Source organism: Filicampus tigris, chromosome 18, assembly GCF_054856515.1.
Source record: "Filicampus tigris isolate MCC_2025a chromosome 18, RoL_Ftig_1.0, whole genome shotgun sequence".
Taxonomy (NCBI): Eukaryota; Metazoa; Chordata; class Actinopteri; order Syngnathiformes; family Syngnathidae; genus Filicampus; species Filicampus tigris.
Genome location: NC_141234.1, coordinates 3,474,412 through 3,491,636, shown reverse-complemented (window position 1 = coordinate 3,491,636; position 17,225 = coordinate 3,474,412). Strand labels below are relative to the sequence as shown.

At 43.2% G+C, this 17,225-nt stretch overlaps 6 protein-coding genes across 12 annotated transcripts; 3 read left to right on the top strand and 3 right to left on the bottom strand.

Moving 5' to 3' along the window:
- The first annotated feature begins 384 nt into the window (after nt 1–384).
- Nucleotides 385–3,244, top strand: prcc (proline rich mitotic checkpoint control factor). The gene is made up of 7 exons (XM_086015047.1): nt 385–1,053; nt 1,130–1,177; nt 1,371–1,889; nt 1,964–2,059; nt 2,193–2,339; nt 2,411–2,476; nt 2,814–3,244. Exons 1-7 carry the CDS (start codon nt 817–819, stop codon nt 2,898–2,900), a joined length of 1,200 nt encoding a protein of 399 aa, XP_085871173.1. The 5' UTR covers nt 385–816; the 3' UTR covers nt 2,901–3,244.
- LOC147132038 (transmembrane protein 272-like) lies at nt 3,196–4,621 on the bottom strand. Of its 4 annotated transcripts, none has more exons than XM_086015090.1 (4): nt 4,276–4,621; nt 4,153–4,203; nt 3,904–4,095; nt 3,196–3,833 (listed from the first exon to the last, which is right to left on the bottom strand). In XM_086015090.1, exons 1-4 carry the CDS (start codon nt 4,316–4,318, stop codon nt 3,568–3,570), a joined length of 552 nt encoding a protein of 183 aa, XP_085871216.1. In that variant the 5' UTR covers nt 4,319–4,621; the 3' UTR covers nt 3,196–3,567. The 4 variants fall into 4 exon arrangements, with proteins under 4 accessions (XP_085871216.1, XP_085871218.1, XP_085871217.1 ...); XM_086015092.1 differs by having other exon boundaries at nt 3,915–4,095; XM_086015091.1 differs by having other exon boundaries at nt 4,300–4,621.
- A 148-nt stretch (nt 4,622–4,769) lies between these two features.
- On the bottom strand, nt 4,770–7,133 carry mrpl9 (mitochondrial ribosomal protein L9). Its single transcript, XM_086015073.1, has 7 exons — nt 6,694–7,133; nt 6,239–6,398; nt 6,034–6,158; nt 5,896–5,949; nt 5,443–5,544; nt 5,242–5,325; nt 4,770–5,169 (listed from the first exon to the last, which is right to left on the bottom strand). Exons 1-7 carry the CDS (start codon nt 6,772–6,774, stop codon nt 4,966–4,968), a joined length of 810 nt encoding a protein of 269 aa, XP_085871199.1. The 5' UTR covers nt 6,775–7,133; the 3' UTR covers nt 4,770–4,965.
- A 1,287-nt stretch (nt 7,134–8,420) lies between these two features.
- rida (reactive intermediate imine deaminase A) lies at nt 8,421–11,276 on the top strand. Of its 2 annotated transcripts, none has more exons than XM_086015095.1 (6): nt 8,421–8,552; nt 9,806–9,911; nt 10,020–10,074; nt 10,142–10,210; nt 10,750–10,805; nt 10,912–11,276. In XM_086015095.1, exons 1-6 carry the CDS (start codon nt 8,473–8,475, stop codon nt 10,966–10,968), a joined length of 423 nt encoding a protein of 140 aa, XP_085871221.1. In that variant the 5' UTR covers nt 8,421–8,472; the 3' UTR covers nt 10,969–11,276. The 2 variants fall into 2 exon arrangements, with proteins under 2 accessions (XP_085871221.1, XP_085871222.1); XM_086015096.1 differs by lacking the exon at nt 8,421–8,552 and adding an exon at nt 8,609–8,770.
- Nucleotides 11,277–11,475: 199 nt separating this feature from the next.
- LOC147132035 (uncharacterized) lies at nt 11,476–14,397 on the bottom strand. Of its 3 annotated transcripts, XM_086015097.1 has the most exons (6): nt 14,346–14,397; nt 14,180–14,271; nt 13,752–14,042; nt 12,470–12,718; nt 12,088–12,153; nt 11,476–11,894 (listed from the first exon to the last, which is right to left on the bottom strand). In XM_086015097.1, exons 3-6 carry the CDS (start codon nt 13,840–13,842, stop codon nt 11,881–11,883), a joined length of 420 nt encoding a protein of 139 aa, XP_085871223.1. In that variant the 5' UTR covers nt 13,843–14,042; nt 14,180–14,271; nt 14,346–14,397; the 3' UTR covers nt 11,476–11,880. The 3 variants fall into 3 exon arrangements, with proteins under 3 accessions (XP_085871223.1, XP_085871224.1, XP_085871225.1); XM_086015098.1 differs by having other exon boundaries at nt 14,180–14,371; XM_086015099.1 differs by lacking the exons at nt 13,752–14,042; nt 14,180–14,271; nt 14,346–14,397 and adding an exon at nt 12,809–12,908.
- A 576-nt stretch (nt 14,398–14,973) lies between these two features.
- rpl30 (ribosomal protein L30) lies at nt 14,974–16,562 on the top strand. Its single transcript, XM_086015093.1, has 5 exons — nt 14,974–15,061; nt 15,173–15,224; nt 15,520–15,665; nt 16,087–16,217; nt 16,453–16,562. The coding sequence occupies exons 1-5, from the start codon at nt 14,985–14,987 to the stop codon at nt 16,503–16,505; spliced, it is 459 nt and encodes a 152-aa protein (XP_085871219.1). The 5' UTR covers nt 14,974–14,984; the 3' UTR covers nt 16,506–16,562.
- Nucleotides 16,563–17,225: the final 663 nt, after the last annotated feature.

Sequence of the window (17,225 nt, the reverse complement as noted above, 5' to 3'; positions counted from 1 at the left end):
TTAACAGTGCTCTTGCAACTAGAAAATTACGCACATTGTTTTTGATGCATACAAATATCCCTTATACTTGCTACCATATTTTCATTTTACTTTGTTATATTGTTTTTATTTTGTTTCCTTATTTTAATAGATTTTGTTTGCCCATTTATTTGTCATTGCAAACCTGCAAAATATATGTGATTGTTTCCCAATTAGGTTGTTTTGGGGTCTGCAAATGAGTCTTTGTTCGTGTTTTATATATATATATATATATATATATATATATATATATATATATATATATATATAGAGAGAGAGAGAGAGAGAGAGAGAGAGAGAGAGAGAGAGAGAGAGAGAGAGAGAGAGAGAGAGAGATTTTTTTAAGGGGGGACGTTATCAGTCATTCGCACTCTGTCCATTAGGAGCAGTAGCGCCAAAGTTTGATTTATGGCAAATAGGGAAGAAGAAACGGCATCCGCGCTAATCTCCGATAAACAAACCGAAGAAAGCGAGCGCAGTGTATATGTAGGCGATGAGAACGATCGTTTATTTGGCGCAATACAAATTTTGAGTGAAAGCAAAATATATTTTCAAATAAGGATGAAGTATAACCTGACGATTTAAGTCAGAAGGGCCAAGCTCACTGGTTCCTGTTAGCTGCGGCTAGCGGCCTAAGCTAAGTAGAGTTAGCATACTTCGCTTCGTCCGCTTCTGGTTTACTGCGATTCGACAATAAACGCGCATTATTTCACACCCATGAAGCTCTGGATTGGGAAGATTTGAGGGAAAAGTGGTGGTATCCATGCGGGATAGCCGCACTTCATACCGTCCGCTAACATGTCTTTAGTCGCCTATGGCAGCAGCGATGACAGCGACGGTGAAGGAACGTCGAGCAAACAAGGCTCAGGGAATCTCTTCTCCCTCCTGCCAGCCCCCAAAGAGCCTTCTGCGGCGGACAGGACCTCGAGTGACGACCCCCGCCAAGGCAAGACGAGATTTTTGTCAGGTTTGCCCAAACCTAAAAAGCGCACAGAGCCTGTGAGGATTACCGTACCTCAAATCGAGAAGCACGACGTGAGTGTTGTGATGCGATCTGATACACGATGATCAAGAAAGTGTAGATTGTGATTGTTTTTGTTTTTGTTATTAGTCTGACTCGGATGACGACGAACCAGTAAAGAAGAAACTCCAGTCCCAGGTAGTAACACCTTAAATAGATTGTGGGTGTTCAAACTGGATTGACGATGTTTCTTTCAAGGCTTCCATCTGCAAGGGACACGAAGTCGATAGCTCAGGAATGGATCAGTTGCATATGATGAAGAAATGTTGAATAACATTTCTTCATCTCTGTCTGTGTTAAACACCCGTTTCCCTGCTTTTCTCAAATGTAGGGCGCAGGTAGCGGTCTGTCCTCTCTCCTGCCGCAACCCAAAAACCTGACTGTGAAGGTGACCGACAGACCTTTAATTCCCCACACGCTCACCAAGCGACCGGATGCCAAAGTAGTCGGTCCGGGCACTCCCGCGTCAGGCCTGCTGGGCCCCAGCGCCTCCCCCTCCGCCATCAAAGCTGCCGCCAAGTCTGCGGCGCGGCAGCTGGCCAGACAGATCGTAGCCACGGACGAGCACGAGGAGGACATCTCGCCGCAGAATTACTTTTCATTGGGTGAGAGCCCCGAGCCGCCGCCTCCGGCCGTCAATCCGAGTTACGAACCCGAGCGCGTCGTCGCCGCGGTGGAGCCGCTTCCCGCGCCTCTTCCTCCGCCGCTTCCTCCGCCGCCGCCCGGCGACGAGCTGGGTCGCTCGGACGCCCCCCTTGACTTTGGCGGAGGGCACGAGGGAGCTGCCGCGTGGGGAGGCCAATATCCTCACTATCAGCAGCCCATGGCTGGACCCGAGTCTTACCCTGAGGTATGCGGGCATCAAGTTTTAACAGATGTCAACTGAAACGTGGATGACATCAGTGACATCATCTCATTCAACAGGGATACGATAGAAATGAAGCATATTACCAAGATCCAAGCCCCGGCTTGCCCGAAGACGAGGAACCTGGTAACTCGGCCATGTTTGATGATGAAGCGGTAAGAAATGTTTCTTCCTGAAAAAAAAAAAAAAAAAATCTACAAATGACAGTGTAAAACAGGAAATGGAATTCACTGCATCAAAGGGTGCTGGTGATGGCAAAGTGTGACGATAAGCATTGCCTCTGTGCAGTTCATGCGCCTTCAGGGCAAAAGGAACCGTGGCAAAGAGGAAGTCAAGTTCCTGGAAATTAAGGGCGACGACCAGCTGAGCGGCCACCAACAGTGGATCACCAAAAGCATGTCCGAGGAGAAGCAGACCCGCGGGTCCTTCAGCAAGGTAGGACCCACAACCACTGCAAGGATTGGACAGCAAGAACAATTTCTGACTGCACTGTTTTTCCCCTGCAGAAACGGGGAGGAATGCCCACGGGACAACAGAGGCGCAAGCACCAGATTACATATCTCATCCACCAGGTGAGGCACCCCAAACTTCGGCATGGCCATATATGGTCAATATTTCCTTTTGTGGCAAGAGACTGGCCACAGCATCAGGTCAGAGGTCGAGGATCACAAAATGGCCACCATCTCGTCATGTACCCACATGTGCGGTCATTAGGGCACCATCCCAATTCAACATCCATCCCGTTTGTTTGCAAATTACCTGAAGCGGGCTGTCGCCTTGTCCAAATAGCTGTTGCGGCTTCACACATTCAGATAATTTGATACACAGTGACAATTTCCACACAAGTTGCAGACAGTGAGTTTCGAAATTGATCCGAAAGAACTCTAAATTTAGTCGTGTTCTCCTCAGGCCAAGGAACGTGAGCTGGAGCTGAAGAACAGCTGGGCGGAAAACCGGATGACCCGCCGGCAGACGCAAGCCAAATACGGTTTCTAAGCGCCACGCCGTGTGGGAGTCTGGCAACAAGGAGACTGGCGCTTCCTGTAGATTAAAAAAAAAACAAACTAATGCATATTTTCCTCACTTGTTTGATCATGACTCCTTTTTAAAGTAAACAGAGTTCCCTTTCCAGACATTTGTGGGTGGGTTTTAGATACCACCGGGTTGTAAATGTATTCCTTTGTACTGTATGTATTCCCGCTCATGTTAACAAACATTTTGTGTTACTTTTGCTTTAGTGAAAGGCCATCATGCTTCCCAGGAAAGGTCCTAGTACACGTTCACATTTGACTGGAGACACATTGATGTGGAATTTTATAATAAACATGTTGGTGCACAAATGTCCAAATTATTGCTGGTCCTTAGAAAACACGCGTGAAGCTCATTTGATCTGTTACAACTTGACCTATAAAAATGAGAACATGACAAAAGCTACAGTTGCGCTTTATCGAATTGAATCGTAATTCCACTTTCAAAATGTATCATTCTTGAATCGTATCCCATGTATCGAAAAACCTAAACCCTTGTTTGAAACTAACATGGCATAATTGACAGTACGGCAATTTATTTAAAAACAACGAACTTGAAGGCAAAAATACTGTCAGGGTGGAATGACCCCCTGCCCCCCGCAAAAAAAAAAAAAAAAAGTCCACACTTGTCGGGCTCAGACACCACCTGCTGCGCCGTCTTCTTCAAAAATCTGAACGGTTCCGTAGGACGTGGCGCGGCCGGGCGTCAGCCTGCGTCTGGCCGTGAACGTGGTGCAGCAGGTGAACGTGACGAAGCAAGCGCAGCAGCACATCGACAGCGAGGCGGTGGCCCACACCACCGTGGTGACCACGAAGGCCAAGTTGTACGTGATCCTGTGGCAGTACCTGGCTTCCCCGGGCGTGAAGCTGGGAGGATACGCGCCGTAGACCCAGGCGGAGCCTGCGACGGACGGTCGGACAAATAAGGACAAGCGCTATCAACGACGGACGGCGCGAGATTGTTTTGCCACCTGCGACGAACCAGCAGAACACGAAGAGGTGTAGCAGGGCCGTGCAGGCGGCGGTTAGCATCCCTGTTATGCCGTCCTTCCAGACGCAGCGGCAGTAGGTGACCGTCAGAGCCAGCAGGCTGGAGGCGCCCAGAACCACGAGGTAGACTGGGATCATGGACTGCGCCGGGCACTGGCTCAGATGACTGGCGCCTGTTGACAACGCCGGCAATTAGTCGAGGTCCACAAGCGTTTGCAAAGTGAGCTTACCCAAACCGATGGCCGCCATCATCAGCGTCCACCACATGACGTTGGCAACCACTGCAAGAAAACGGACGACGGTTACGATGTACGGCAGCGGAATCGAGACAACCGTGACAGGAAAGTTCTGACCGAGGGATGAAATCTTAACGTCACCGTGAGGCATGTGGTCCATCTTTGGAGCTGGCGTTCAAAGACATTGAAACAATCCCCAAAACGGAGCCGCTGCTCTGGTTGCGAGCGATGCGACTGCGGCATCGGTCAGCTTTGACACAACTCAGGATGTGAAGACATGTTGTGCAAAGTCATTGCAATGTGTGTCACAAGAAAGAGAGTAGAAAAAAAAAAAAGGAAATCATTTTTGATAACATCAAAATGTGTACAGAAGCAAGCAAACAAGCTACTCAGTTAAGATAATAGCAAATGACATACAGCAGGATTTTCATAGTTTGGGATTTTTTTGAAGTGTGTAAGTTTTTTTTCCCCCCCGAAAATTATTCATATTAGTTTATATTTTAGTATTAGCTTTAGTTTTTTTTTATATGGAGTGTTTGTCAAGCGCAAACTGAAAAAAAAAGATCACAAAGTATTGCGTAATGAAGTGAACTCCAATTATCAAACGACTGTTTAAACTTGCAGTTTCCGTTTTTTATTTTAATTCATTACAGATTTCTTTTTTGTTGTTGTTGCATTTTTAGTTTCTTCGTAGACATACAATGAAAGTTACGTTCATGACCGTGGTTTTCATAAAAATAGTTCACTCAGCCAAGTGTTCTTTACAATAATGTCTAAACAATCCACAGGATGTCCTTTTTGTGTCCTTTAGTCCCATTTCTGGTTGTCACTTGGTGGCTCCGTCGCATTGACTTGACTTGTCTCCGTCACACCCTCCTCATCCATATGTTGCGTAATCTCCTTCTCAGCGGCCTGCTGCCTCTGCGCCTTCAAGAGGCGCTGATGACTGGCCGACCGGTCCTCGTAGGGGACTACGGACATGGGGACGCGGACCGTGTCTATTCCGTTCACCTGTAAGAGCACACGGATACTTCTTATTTCATCAGCGCAAAAAAAAAAAGAAAAAAAGAATAATAATCTTACCGTTACTTCACACCAGTAGTCGCCCAACTCTGTGATGGGCTCAAATGGAAGCTTCAAGGCATGAGGAGGCACCACCACAATCAGCTAAGAATAAAGATAATATTCAATACATCTGTTTTTTATAAACAAAAATAGACGATGTATAAAAGTTAGGAAACTTTTATACTTTTGAGGAAAGGGGGGGGGGGGGGGGTAACATACCTGCCTAAGTAACTGCCTCCTCACGACCTCACTAGTCAGTTTAAAGTTTTCCGAGGGCATTTTGTTGATTCTCAGCTTGCAGCGCTTCAGGTACTCGACTGTCTGGTAAATGAAGGCATCATCATCATTATTATTATTGAAAATACTTTGAGCTGTTATCTTGAGTATACATGTATATAAATAATGAAGGGGTGGGAGGAAAAAAAAAAACATTGGCCATTTTCTGTGTTTTACAGACTTTCCGCAATTCTAACAACTTACAAAAAATGCAAGTCACAGCCCCTCCCAAATTGTTTGTAGTTGCCTTTATCAGTAGCTTAAACCACAAATAAATTGTGCACTACGAACTGTCACTAAAACACTTTAATATGATTTGAAACTCATCTTAGAACATTACACTGACAGTGACATAGTTGTATTCTATTCTGTACTCGTAGTTTTATACTGACTCACCAGTTGTCCAGTTCTGGTTTGGACTCTTTCTTCGATGGTGCCCTCACGCAGAAGCTGATCATAATAAAAAAAGAGAGACAGCGTTCAATTATCACATATATGGTAACATAACACTATTAGGAAGCCCCCAGCGCGCACCCTTAACTCCTCAGCAAACATCTGCTTGTTCTCTGGAGACGGATACGCGGCGAGCCCCTGGGCCAGCAGCTTGTTCCGCCCCACTGACTTTTTGACAAACACCGTTTCTCCTCGACCACCCAAACCTATTTAAAAAAAATCATTCCAATATAATAAAGATTTTGTTGTCGTTGTTGTTTAATGGAATCCACAGGGTGAGACTCACTGGGGACATTCTGTGTGAGGATGAGCTCCATCTTTTCCTTGGGAGCATGTTTTGTGTCTTCCACCAGCTTATAGATGCGGTGCCTGCGGGGGTGCAATCTTGGGGGGCTGCCCACTTTGGACAGGGGCACCTGCCACCAGCGCTCCACCACCACCGTGCTCTGGGAAAACATATATTCATTGTATCAATCCAAAAACGACTGCAAAATGTCATCTAAAACCATCTAAGGATAAGGCCTCAGCAGTGGTGATAGGTTCAAGGTCCACCAACCAAAATTAAAGAAATGGACACTATTATTGAAGCTAGTTTGCTTTTAGAGCACCGTTGACGTGGCCTTGAGCAAGGCACCTGCCATAGCTGCGATCATGTCCTGTGTGTGCGGGTGTATCTAGCACATGCAAAACAAAGCGTAATGAAACATTCACCTAATAGATGGAAATAAAGTAGACACTGACCTGGACAGCAGTCACAGAAAAGCTCCGGATGGTCATTTGGCCGAGTAGATCCTGAAGGGCACGGCGGCTGGAGCTCAACATGTTGAAAGAGCGTGTACAAGGTTAGAATTAATTATGGGGTTTTCGTCGCAATACTTCCTAAATGTGTGTTTTAAAAAGTGCTTGTTTGAGATGGTGATTTGTCTACTCATCGCATGTTTAAGGCTTAAACCAGCGAGGAGATAGCACAATTATGGTGACGTAAAGGACCCGATTGAAACAGTAGAAGGCCTAAATATTGCCTGATTAAAAAACAAAAAACAAAGAATAAATCATTCTTCCGCATTAAATTAAAAAGATCACAGGAATTATATCAACTTTAAAATAATATTAAAGATTTAATCTTATCTAATGTTAATACGCTTTAAATTTCGAACGTAAGAACAAAAACAATTACATCTTTTCGAAGGACCCCTACTTAATTAGTAGTCCCTAGATATAGCCTGAATTAAAATGCATCGCACTTTCGAGATGTTAATATATTTTATATTATCGTCAATCTTAAAACAATAATGTTCACATTATTAACAAAACAATTTGAAACGTTGATTGAATAAATTAGTAATATTAATAAATATTAATCATTTATGCTATTTACTTATTTTATTTATGATATCCATAATTATTGGCACCTCTGGTTAATATGTGTTCAAACTAAAAGCCTTAAAATAACTCAATGTTTATTGTAGAAGCATATTCTCATACAGAACCTCCATTTTTTGGGGGGGGGGATATCACTTTACAATGCATGGCTCTTTGTAAAAAAAAACATGGCAGAACATTTTTAGGACAAAAAAATAAATTAATAAAACTAATTAGTACTACAATATACTATCAGACAGGAACAACGTTCTTTATATAGTCAAGTCTACAGTACATCAATAATAATTATTTTTAAAAAAGGGTCCTGATTCTGAATCATGCTAATGCAGCATCAGTTAACTCAATCAGGATGTGGAGACATGTTGTGCAGTCTTCGCAACTATGTCGCAACAAGAAAAAAGGAAATAATTTTGATTGCATCTTTACACGTATGTAAAGCAAGCAAACAAGCTACTCTTGCATGTTTTGGACATTTTTTTGCACTAAGCGTTTGAATAACTGTGCCCAAGCCTCTTGAAATTTTTGGATTAAACGTTTTGTATTTTATATTTTAGATTTTTTTTTTTTAATTGAAAATAAATCAAATCTGATCATCCTTGAGATGTTCCAACAGCTTCATCCTATCAAGGAGGCACCCTAACCAGGATGCAGCTCAACTAGAATGGACCCTCATCAGGAAGCACCCTTGCAAGGACATACATTTATAAGGATGTAACTGGGTTTGGACCAACCAGGATGCTAAGTAAGGATACAAACTAATACATACACACTAACACGGAAACAACCTAGCAAGGATGCAACCAAATATATGCATATACCCTAAAAAGGATGCACTCTTACAAGGCCGCACAATAACTACGATGAACCCTAGCAAGCATCTATCATGATTAGGAAGCAACCGTGCAGTGATACCCCTTTCAGGAGGCTGAAGCCTAATAAGCATGTGTTCTGTATAAACCTTCGGCAGTGGAACACTTGAGAGGTTGACCCTACTACCCAAAAAACAACTCCCTTCACGTCTCTGCAGTTGTCCAAATATACACTCGGTCCCTCACTTCCTGCGGGCTAACCTGTCAGACACTCTTGGGGGCAAAGTCCATAATTTAACAGGCACACATAACCACGCACAAGCAGCCCATGAATAACACAAAGATGTCCACTCTCATCCGAAAGATTATTAACACCGCGAAAGCACCGGCTGCCATCGGCCCCTACAGGTAACAAATAAATATTAATCATGTTTGGAATGCATAAATTGAGAGGTGTGTCTTAGCAGTCGTTCAACTTAACCGATAAGCCTTGCAAAGCGAAACTTCGCGAAAAGGTCACAAAGTCCAAACTCTTGCAAGAGCAGCAGGTGACGGTAAAGAATGGCGACAATTCGCAGGCAGATTACATACACGGATAAAGCTCCGGTCAGGCGGGATATATACAGGTAAGATACGGGGGAAAACACACTTGCACATAGTTTATATATTATTGTTTTTCTTTTTATTTTGTAACGTAGCACGCATGCCGAAGGGGAGTTGCGGTTATGACCAATCGCATGTGGGCGATGACCGACCGTCGTTATGGTTAAAGGACAGTTATTTACACTAGATAACATTCTAACCACAATAGCAAATAATTTACACTACTTTGTGGTGTTTATACGCTCCCCCAAACCAGCAGGACATAATAAGTGACTTATTATCCGGGTTTGCTCGCGAGCAGATTTTTAGTATTAGCATTTTTTCCACCCGGGGCGCTAGAGAGCAAAGTATGTCGCATCATGTTGCCCGGGCAGCATCGAATAACAATTCGATAATTTAGCATACCGCTAACCTTTTAGTCTGCGTTCAGGTCCAATAAAATATTAAACTGCTGGTATCTGTACCTCCTTGGTTCATTACAGAGGCTAACACACGTTTTAAAGTATGAATTAATACCGTAGTTGGTCAACTTACTTGCGTTTACTTCGTGTGTAGGACAGCGGCTACTGGAACTTCCGTGTGTGACATCACGACACAGCCACCAGAATGATAACGAAGAAAAAAAAAGAAAAATAAAGAGCCAACAGAGTTGCTAAAGTGACATGGAGCGAAAAAAACACGAGTTCAGCATGTTATACAGATATACAATTCACCATGCACAATGACGCACAAAATGCTTCGTTTTAGGATCATTATTGTCCACTTGGGGTCGCCATTCCCACAAATATTCTTCTCTCTTGAAGATTTCGTGACCTTACAATCAAATTTGAATGTATTCTATTGAGATATCTTCTTTTTTTAACAAAATACCAACACAAAGTAGTGCAGATATCTTTTAAAATTGAAGGGATTAGTGATAGTGGTGTATTATGGGAAATGCATGCCTGAAAAGAATGAGGCTGGTAATAATAATAATAATAATGATAATATTGTAGTAATAATTATAATAATGATAGTACGTTTTGAGTAAGTAAGTCTTGCTGTTTGTTTTTGCTCAGCCAAGCAGTGCTGGTGGACAGGACCTTGTACATCTCTGGTCAGCTGGGGATGGATGTTGCCTCTGGTCAGCTGGTCCAGGGAGGCGTGCAGGCCCAGGCCAAACAGGTTATGCGTACACATAGACACTCAGACGTGGCAAAAAAAAAAAAAAAATACTCATACTTTGTGTTCAGTGAAAGTGCACATGATTGTGTGGTAAATGTTATTCCTCAGGCTCTGGTCAACATGGGGGAGATCTTAAAAGCTTCCGGCTGCAACTACACCAATGGTAACATCTCAAATCTCACGACGATGACTTTTTTCTCTCATGAAACAAAAATATTTGTCTATTTCAGTGGTGAAGACGACCGTCCTGCTGGCGGACATTAATGACTTTAACGGCGTCAACGAAGTGTACAAGACATGTAAGTCAATGTTGTTTCACTTTATGGTGCTTGATTGGGGTTCTTCATTTATCTCGCCAACTCTGTAACCGCACGTTTATACGAGCGCATTGTGCCGGTTGACAGTCGTCTTGGGCCCCTCACTCATTATATGAATAGAAGATAACAGAGAGGTGAAACGGAAGCTAGTGAGACCACTACGCAGCTGTAAGCGGACACCGCTACGCAGGAGGTCACCGTGTAACGTGACCTCCACCAGAGCCGCACATAATGTTAAGTTAAGGCTCCTCTCCAGCGTCCGGGTTCTATTCAACACCAGCAAAAGCACACCGACGCAGAAGATTAGGATTTTTTTTTTTTTTTTTTTTTTCCATTGGCCGCTGAGGCAGCTAAGTTTGCTCCCACTGAGCTAGCAACAAGTGGCCTATGCCATCGTGTCCTTTAGAAAAAACAATCCTAGCAGGTCTCCTGCACCTTGCTTGCTGGTTCAAATGTTCTTTTTGTCGTTGAATTAGCTAATTTATCACAATAATGATTGACTTTTGCTGTCTTGCCTGCAGTTTTCAGCAGCAACTTCCCTGCCAGAGCTGCCTACCAAGTGGCGGCGCTGCCTCGTGTGAGTAACCCCCTCGACACTGAAACAGTCGTACCTTAACTTACACTGACGTACATGATGAGCATTATTTCAATTTGGGTTGATTTTTTTTTTTTAATCTCTACAGGGTGGCCTGGTGGAAATCGAGGCGGTGGCGGTTGTCGGTCCTCTCGCAGACTCCTGACTAGGCGGCCATCTTCCAAATAAGTTATAGCGCCTCTTTTTCTTCAGAAACACTTTCTAGCAACCGACGCGGGGTATCTTGAGATTTTTCTAAATCGGTCTCTGAGCTCCTTGAAACCGCTTTCACCGCTGGCCTTTGAATAGAAAACCCCACGTAAATGGAAGAAAGCACTTAATTTGCAAGTTGTCTGGACTGTGGTACAAAGTTAGGTGGGTTACACGATGAAAACAAATAATCGTGTAGTTTTCATTCATTTAAAAAGATGCACAACTGTATAACAATCTCAAATAAAAGATCCTGGGCAAGAAGTGTTTTGATTCTGGTCATTTTATTACACTTTGTCGATCACTCTTTATGTTGTTTAGAATACTGGGTTGCAAAAATTCCTCATAACTATCAAGAAACTTTACATTGAAAGTTTTAAAAAATAATAATAATAATGGGAATTAACTGTCATTTGATTTATGTTTTACTTTTGATTGAAAGTTTAATTTCATTGAACAACATATATTATTCAATAAAATAAACACATCTGGTTGTTTGACCTGTCGTATTCCTGAAAATGGCCTTAATGTAAAAACAAATGTAAACTATTAAATTAGGCGCAGGGTGTAGCAGTAATCCATAAAAGTTTTCTGTTGGATGTCTTTTATTTACAAGGGGTGTCTATTCTTCCAAGATAGTGGGCCACTTTAGTCAAATACAAAGTTTGTTCCTTATTTTCAGGGTCATAACATCAATGCTGATTCATAATTTTTGGCATTTTGGCTGTGAAGTCGCAGTAAATGCAAAACGTTCTCTTAAACGGATCAGTAAGTGCTGTCGTGTTCGGGCGGGAAGGCACACAGTGATGATATCACAGCTTCTCCATCTTGGCAATTTGAAAGTATGTGTACAGTCTCGTGGGTGATGTCAATCACTTGAGGCTAAACGAGGGGGGAAAAAATATGAGCGGTTGTGTTGTGCAAATGCAATTTTCAGAGACTACAACTTGTTTGCATTATTTTTGTCAGAGTAATGAAAGCTTAGAGGACTGCAAGTTGAGTGGGGGGGGAAATGCCAATTAGTTTTTTTTTTGTTTTTTTTAAATCGTTCAGCCCTACTAAGAAATGAGCCCACCTGGTGCCTCCTCTGTTGTTTCTTGTTTTGGTCCCGTCGAATCGGCAGCTTCCGCTTGAGCTGATGCTAATTTGGGTGAATGACACGACATTAAAAGAGATTTAAAATGATTTCCACAACTTACAAAATATTTGCGATATTGGACTCGCATGAACATGCATCCCTCCTCACAATTGCAAATAACAGGTTTTACGCAATTAAAAGGAAAAAAAAAAATCACGTAGCAACAACTTTTTAAATCAAACACCTGTTTTGAGTTTTGCTGTAACCATTTAAATGTTTACAGAAGTTCAAATGAAGTTCACCTGTAAATGTTCATAGGGCTTTTGAGTCTCATCTTCAAATTCCACCCCAAAACCTAACAGACCCAACTTCAACGTACCGTTTTCTGGAGGTGCGCTCTCGGGGCTGGCGTCCGCCTCTGCCGGAATTTCGGCGGGAGCGTCGGCGGCATCTGCGTCGGCGTCTATCAGCTGCAGTTCCTCCTCCTGCGCTGGCGGTGGCAGCGGCGCCGTTGCCGTCGCCGTGTCATCCACGGGCTTTACGTCGGATGAGCCTGCCAGCGGCCGGGGCGGCGGCGTCTGGTCGGGAATGGTCTCGCTGTCATCGGCCAAGTTGCCGTTGGCCCTCACTGTGTTCGGAAATGAAGCCAAATACGTCATGAAAATGTGGACAAAACTATTGGGCAATTGTGGCATCCATCATTAGTCACACTCCATACTTGAGTAGAAGTGCAGATAGTTGCAAAAAAATAAATAAAAAGAAGTACAAGTACTGAGTACAATGCACGTTATTTTGGAGTCAGCCGGTCGTCCCTCAAGCGTCTCCAGTTGCTCCAAAATGCTGCTGCTCGCCCATAGCTCCAATTCTGGCCTCCCTAGATTTCATTTTAAGATTCTTGTACTTGTCTTTCAATCTTTAAATGATCATACGCTACTGGAGGAATGGAGGTCACATTTATTTGAGGGAGGTGTTAACACTCATGACCTTAATTTGACTCTTTCTGGGTGTGTTTGTGTGTTGCTATGCGTTTCCATGTTTGCTCGACGCCGTCCCTTTAATGATTGACACACAGAAGAGGAAACCAACAAACACTCTCCGGGGGGTCCAGATGGTGTTTCCTACTTTTGATTGACACTCTTTAAGGGACGATATCATAAAATTGTCATGTATCATATCGATACAGAATTATATATCAATTATACATCAATGTTATTATTGTTCATTTTCATTGTTTGGGTTCACTGATACATACTTTTAGTTAAAGGGTGTTACATGTGACATCTTCCTGCCTCAGTTGTGTACCACACAAACGCCGTATCGTGATACTGTTTGTACTGTGATACTGTTTGTTGATTTTGATGGAGCTTTTTTTTTTTTTTTAAAACATGACAATAAAATTCTGCCTTTGCAACATTAACAATCCACACTTCTGATTGACACTGTTTAAGGAACAACATATGGATCTCGCAATGTATCAAAATTGATACAGCATTACAAACTGATATTACAGTGTCAACTTCACTGAGACGTACTTTCAATTTAAAAATGCGCTACGTTACGTGTTCCTGCCTCAATTACATGAAATATTACAACTATAACTGATAATAATAATAAGTAATAACTATCACTTTTAGAGTTTATTCTTAGAGGACTATTCATACCTGTGGTGCTGGTTCCATTGCTCTCCTCTGGTTTAACTCCAGGTTTGGTCGAGTCCACCGCTGAAGTCTGTGAGCTTGTGGAACATCCCATCCTGTTGTGTCCACAAGAGATTGGATGGGAAGGATAGAAACCGTGTGGAATTTGGGACTCGTCCCTTTAGTGTCGTGCGTCGTTACGCATCTTGCGGTGGTTCCTCCACAGTGGTGGTGGTGGCCTCGAGTTACAGAGACACGCCGGTGCAGTCAGTGTCGGATTTGTTGTTGACTGTAACTGAGGCTGTTTCCAGGAGGCTGGCAACAAAAATACATTATTCAAGTGGTCAGCGGCTGCTTGCGTGCAGAGGCTGTCCCGCCTCACTGGGTGGTGATATGAGTGCATGTGTGTAAAGGGGGGGGGGGGATGTGTAGTATACAGAGTGATCCCCTACCTGTAGTTGTGGTTGGTAAAAACGTTTCAGTGTTCATTAAGTTTGAATTAAGCATCTGAATCTTTTTTGTTCGGGACACCTCTCGGAACAGTCTGCTGGAAAAAAAAGAAGTAGCAGCCAACACAATTTTGTCAGTTCCTGAATCATCTCAGTTAATGATTCAAACCTTTGCACTGAAACGGGAATCATGAGTCACCCAGATCTGTTGATTCCTCTGGCGAAGTGATGATAGGAACATAAGGAACATAAGGAAAACGCTAGCTCAGATGTTCGGTTATTGGTTCACTGACTCAAGTTAGCAAACTCAGTGAAAATCCCGTAGACTCAGATTCGGTTTTGATTCACTTAGTTACTGGAATCACTGCAAATGATGCGGACTGCGTTGTTGATTCAGTTGTATCGGCTGACTGACCGAGGTGATTCTGTTGGGTAAGACGCCGAAGATTCAGTGGTATACGTTCACTGAGTCTCTTTAGTGGACTCTCCAGCAAAACTTCCGACTCAGATGTTCAATATTTGTTCTATGAACTTATGATAGTTTTGCACGTTTTACATTAATTTGGTTCTATTTTGGCAATTCAACATTTAACATGTTTAAATTTGGCCCAAATTAAGTTGACACAGTGACCGCACTGATTATGACTCAGTATTAGGACTCCACTAAGTAAGGAATTCTAAGTTTAGAGCTTCTGAGATTCAACTTTCCAAGTATTACAGTTGAAATTAAGCAAGAAAAATCACGATTGACGACCCTTATACACAAGCGTTTGAAACCCACTATAGGATGCGCAGAGGCCCTTTGCGCATGCTCGCCTACAGACTGTGCCGCAAAGCATGCTGGTCCTTCCTTTCCCTCCGAGGCCATATTGGAGTTAACTCACCGTAAGAAGCTCTCGCAGTTTTCCCATAAAAACACCCAAAAGTCACTGTTTTTGCTTTGTCTACACGCACAGAACTTAACGAAACGTCTTACTGTTCCGTTCTCGCCCGTAGGTTGGCCGGGTTCGGACTTGAAACCGCAAAAATGGTGGCCGCAAAGAAGACGGTGAGTGGCAAGCAGCTTTTGCTCTCCGCACGCGCTGTGGCCGCTTCACGTGGAGGCGAATGCCAGTAGAGGCCTGCTAAGCTAACAAGCTAACACGAATGATCACACTATTCAGATATGTATCCAAACTTGTGATTACGTTGTAGCCATGTATTTTGAAAGGGTGTCATGTGACCCACCTTCTGTAGTGGAAGAATGCCTGTGAAATGTCTATTGAAGCTAATGCTAACATGGTGGCTAATTCCAGTCCAGCTACGTTGTCACTGACACTTTGAAATGTGTTTTTCGAATACAGAAAAAGTCGATGGAGTCCATCAACTCCCGACTCCAGCTGGTGATGAAGAGTGGCAAGTACGTGCTGGGCTACAAGCAGTCCCAGAAGATGATCCGACAGGGCAAAGCCAAGCTGGTCATCCTGGCCAACAACTGCCCGGCTCTCAGGCAAGGACCACCAAAACAAATGTCTCAAAAATGTTATATACTTTTGAGTCTATTGAAATGCTTATGCTCATCATATAATGTAAAATGCCGCAGAGAAATGCTAGGTAATGATGAACGAGGCGTGTAGCTGCCCCACTCCAAGTGCCTTGTTGGCTGCTGCTGTTTTGGTTAGCATCAGAGTAAAAATAAGATTCCAGTGTTTTGAATGTCAACATGACAATCTATGCACTGAAAAGTACACTTAGTGCTTGTTTTTTTAAGACTGTGTAATACTGCGCACAGCTACAGCTATATGGTCTAATTCCTCTAAAAGATCTTTTGCTGTTTTGTCTAGCAACAGTATTCAAATGAGCTCAGCAGTTCACTCTTAATCAATTATGTAAAAGTCAGTCATTGACACCATTTTGTCGCCCTTGCGCAGGAAGTCCGAGATTGAGTACTACGCTATGCTGGCCAAGACCGGCGTGCACCACTACAGCGGCAACAACATCGAGCTTGGCACCGCCTGCGGCAAATACTACCGCGTGTGCACACTTGCCATCATCGACCCCGGTGAGTCCAAACCCACTGCTGAGATTTCATTTAACTTTAGACAACACTCACCAGCCTGCCCTCAATCATTAAATATTGCTAAAATAAAGCTGCAACAACTTGCTTCAAAATCTATTACTGGCTTTGTGTATGCTACCAAAGACTACTAGTAGTAGTAGAGGAAAAGGGTTGTAACCATAGAACAAGGAATTAGCACTATGCTGACCCTCGACTTGTTTATTCTTTTCTCTTTCAGGCGATTCTGACATCATCAGGAGCATGCCTGATCAGCAGCAGCAGCCTCAGTAGACCTCCCCCACCATCCCTTCCCCCTCATTGTCATAAATAAAGTTGGTGTTGACAATATCTGTCCTTGTTTTAATTCTTTTGTTTTGAAATGAACAGTAGTTAAGTACTGCAGGTGTCCACACGAGGGCAGCAATGCCCTGATAAGGCCTGTCAAATCATACTGTCAGGGGTCCTAGTTGTGTTCAATGATTCTGACATTGACAAGCGTGTGAACATGTCACGCAGTTGTAACCTCAACTGCCAAGCTGTTTCTAATTTACTGGTGAGCTTATTCAGTTGCACGGGAGGGTCAAACTATTCGAGACGGTGCTTTTACAACCACAATAACTAGTGTATTCATCCCTCTGGGATGAGGAGGGATTTCTCCCGTCTGGCTGACCAAAATGGAGGCCTGGCATTACCTTGGATGTGAGACAGATCGACGTTCACCTACTTTGCAAAGGCGGACGGGCGGGCAAGTGGGTCACAATCTGTCTGCATCTTTGCACGTGATGTACTTTTTTTTTTCTGCTAAATCGGCAAATGTATTCTGACCTGGATTCTTACAACTTTTTACAATTTGACCCATAAAACTGTAAGTAGCATATTTTTAATGGAGTTATAGTTTTGTGGTGTTTCACTCTGTCAGTGAAAATGCATGCACACTTATTTTATGACTTAACAAAAATTGTTAGTCTGGTAGCATAATTGCCTCAGTCTTCTATCTTAGTGTCACAAAAT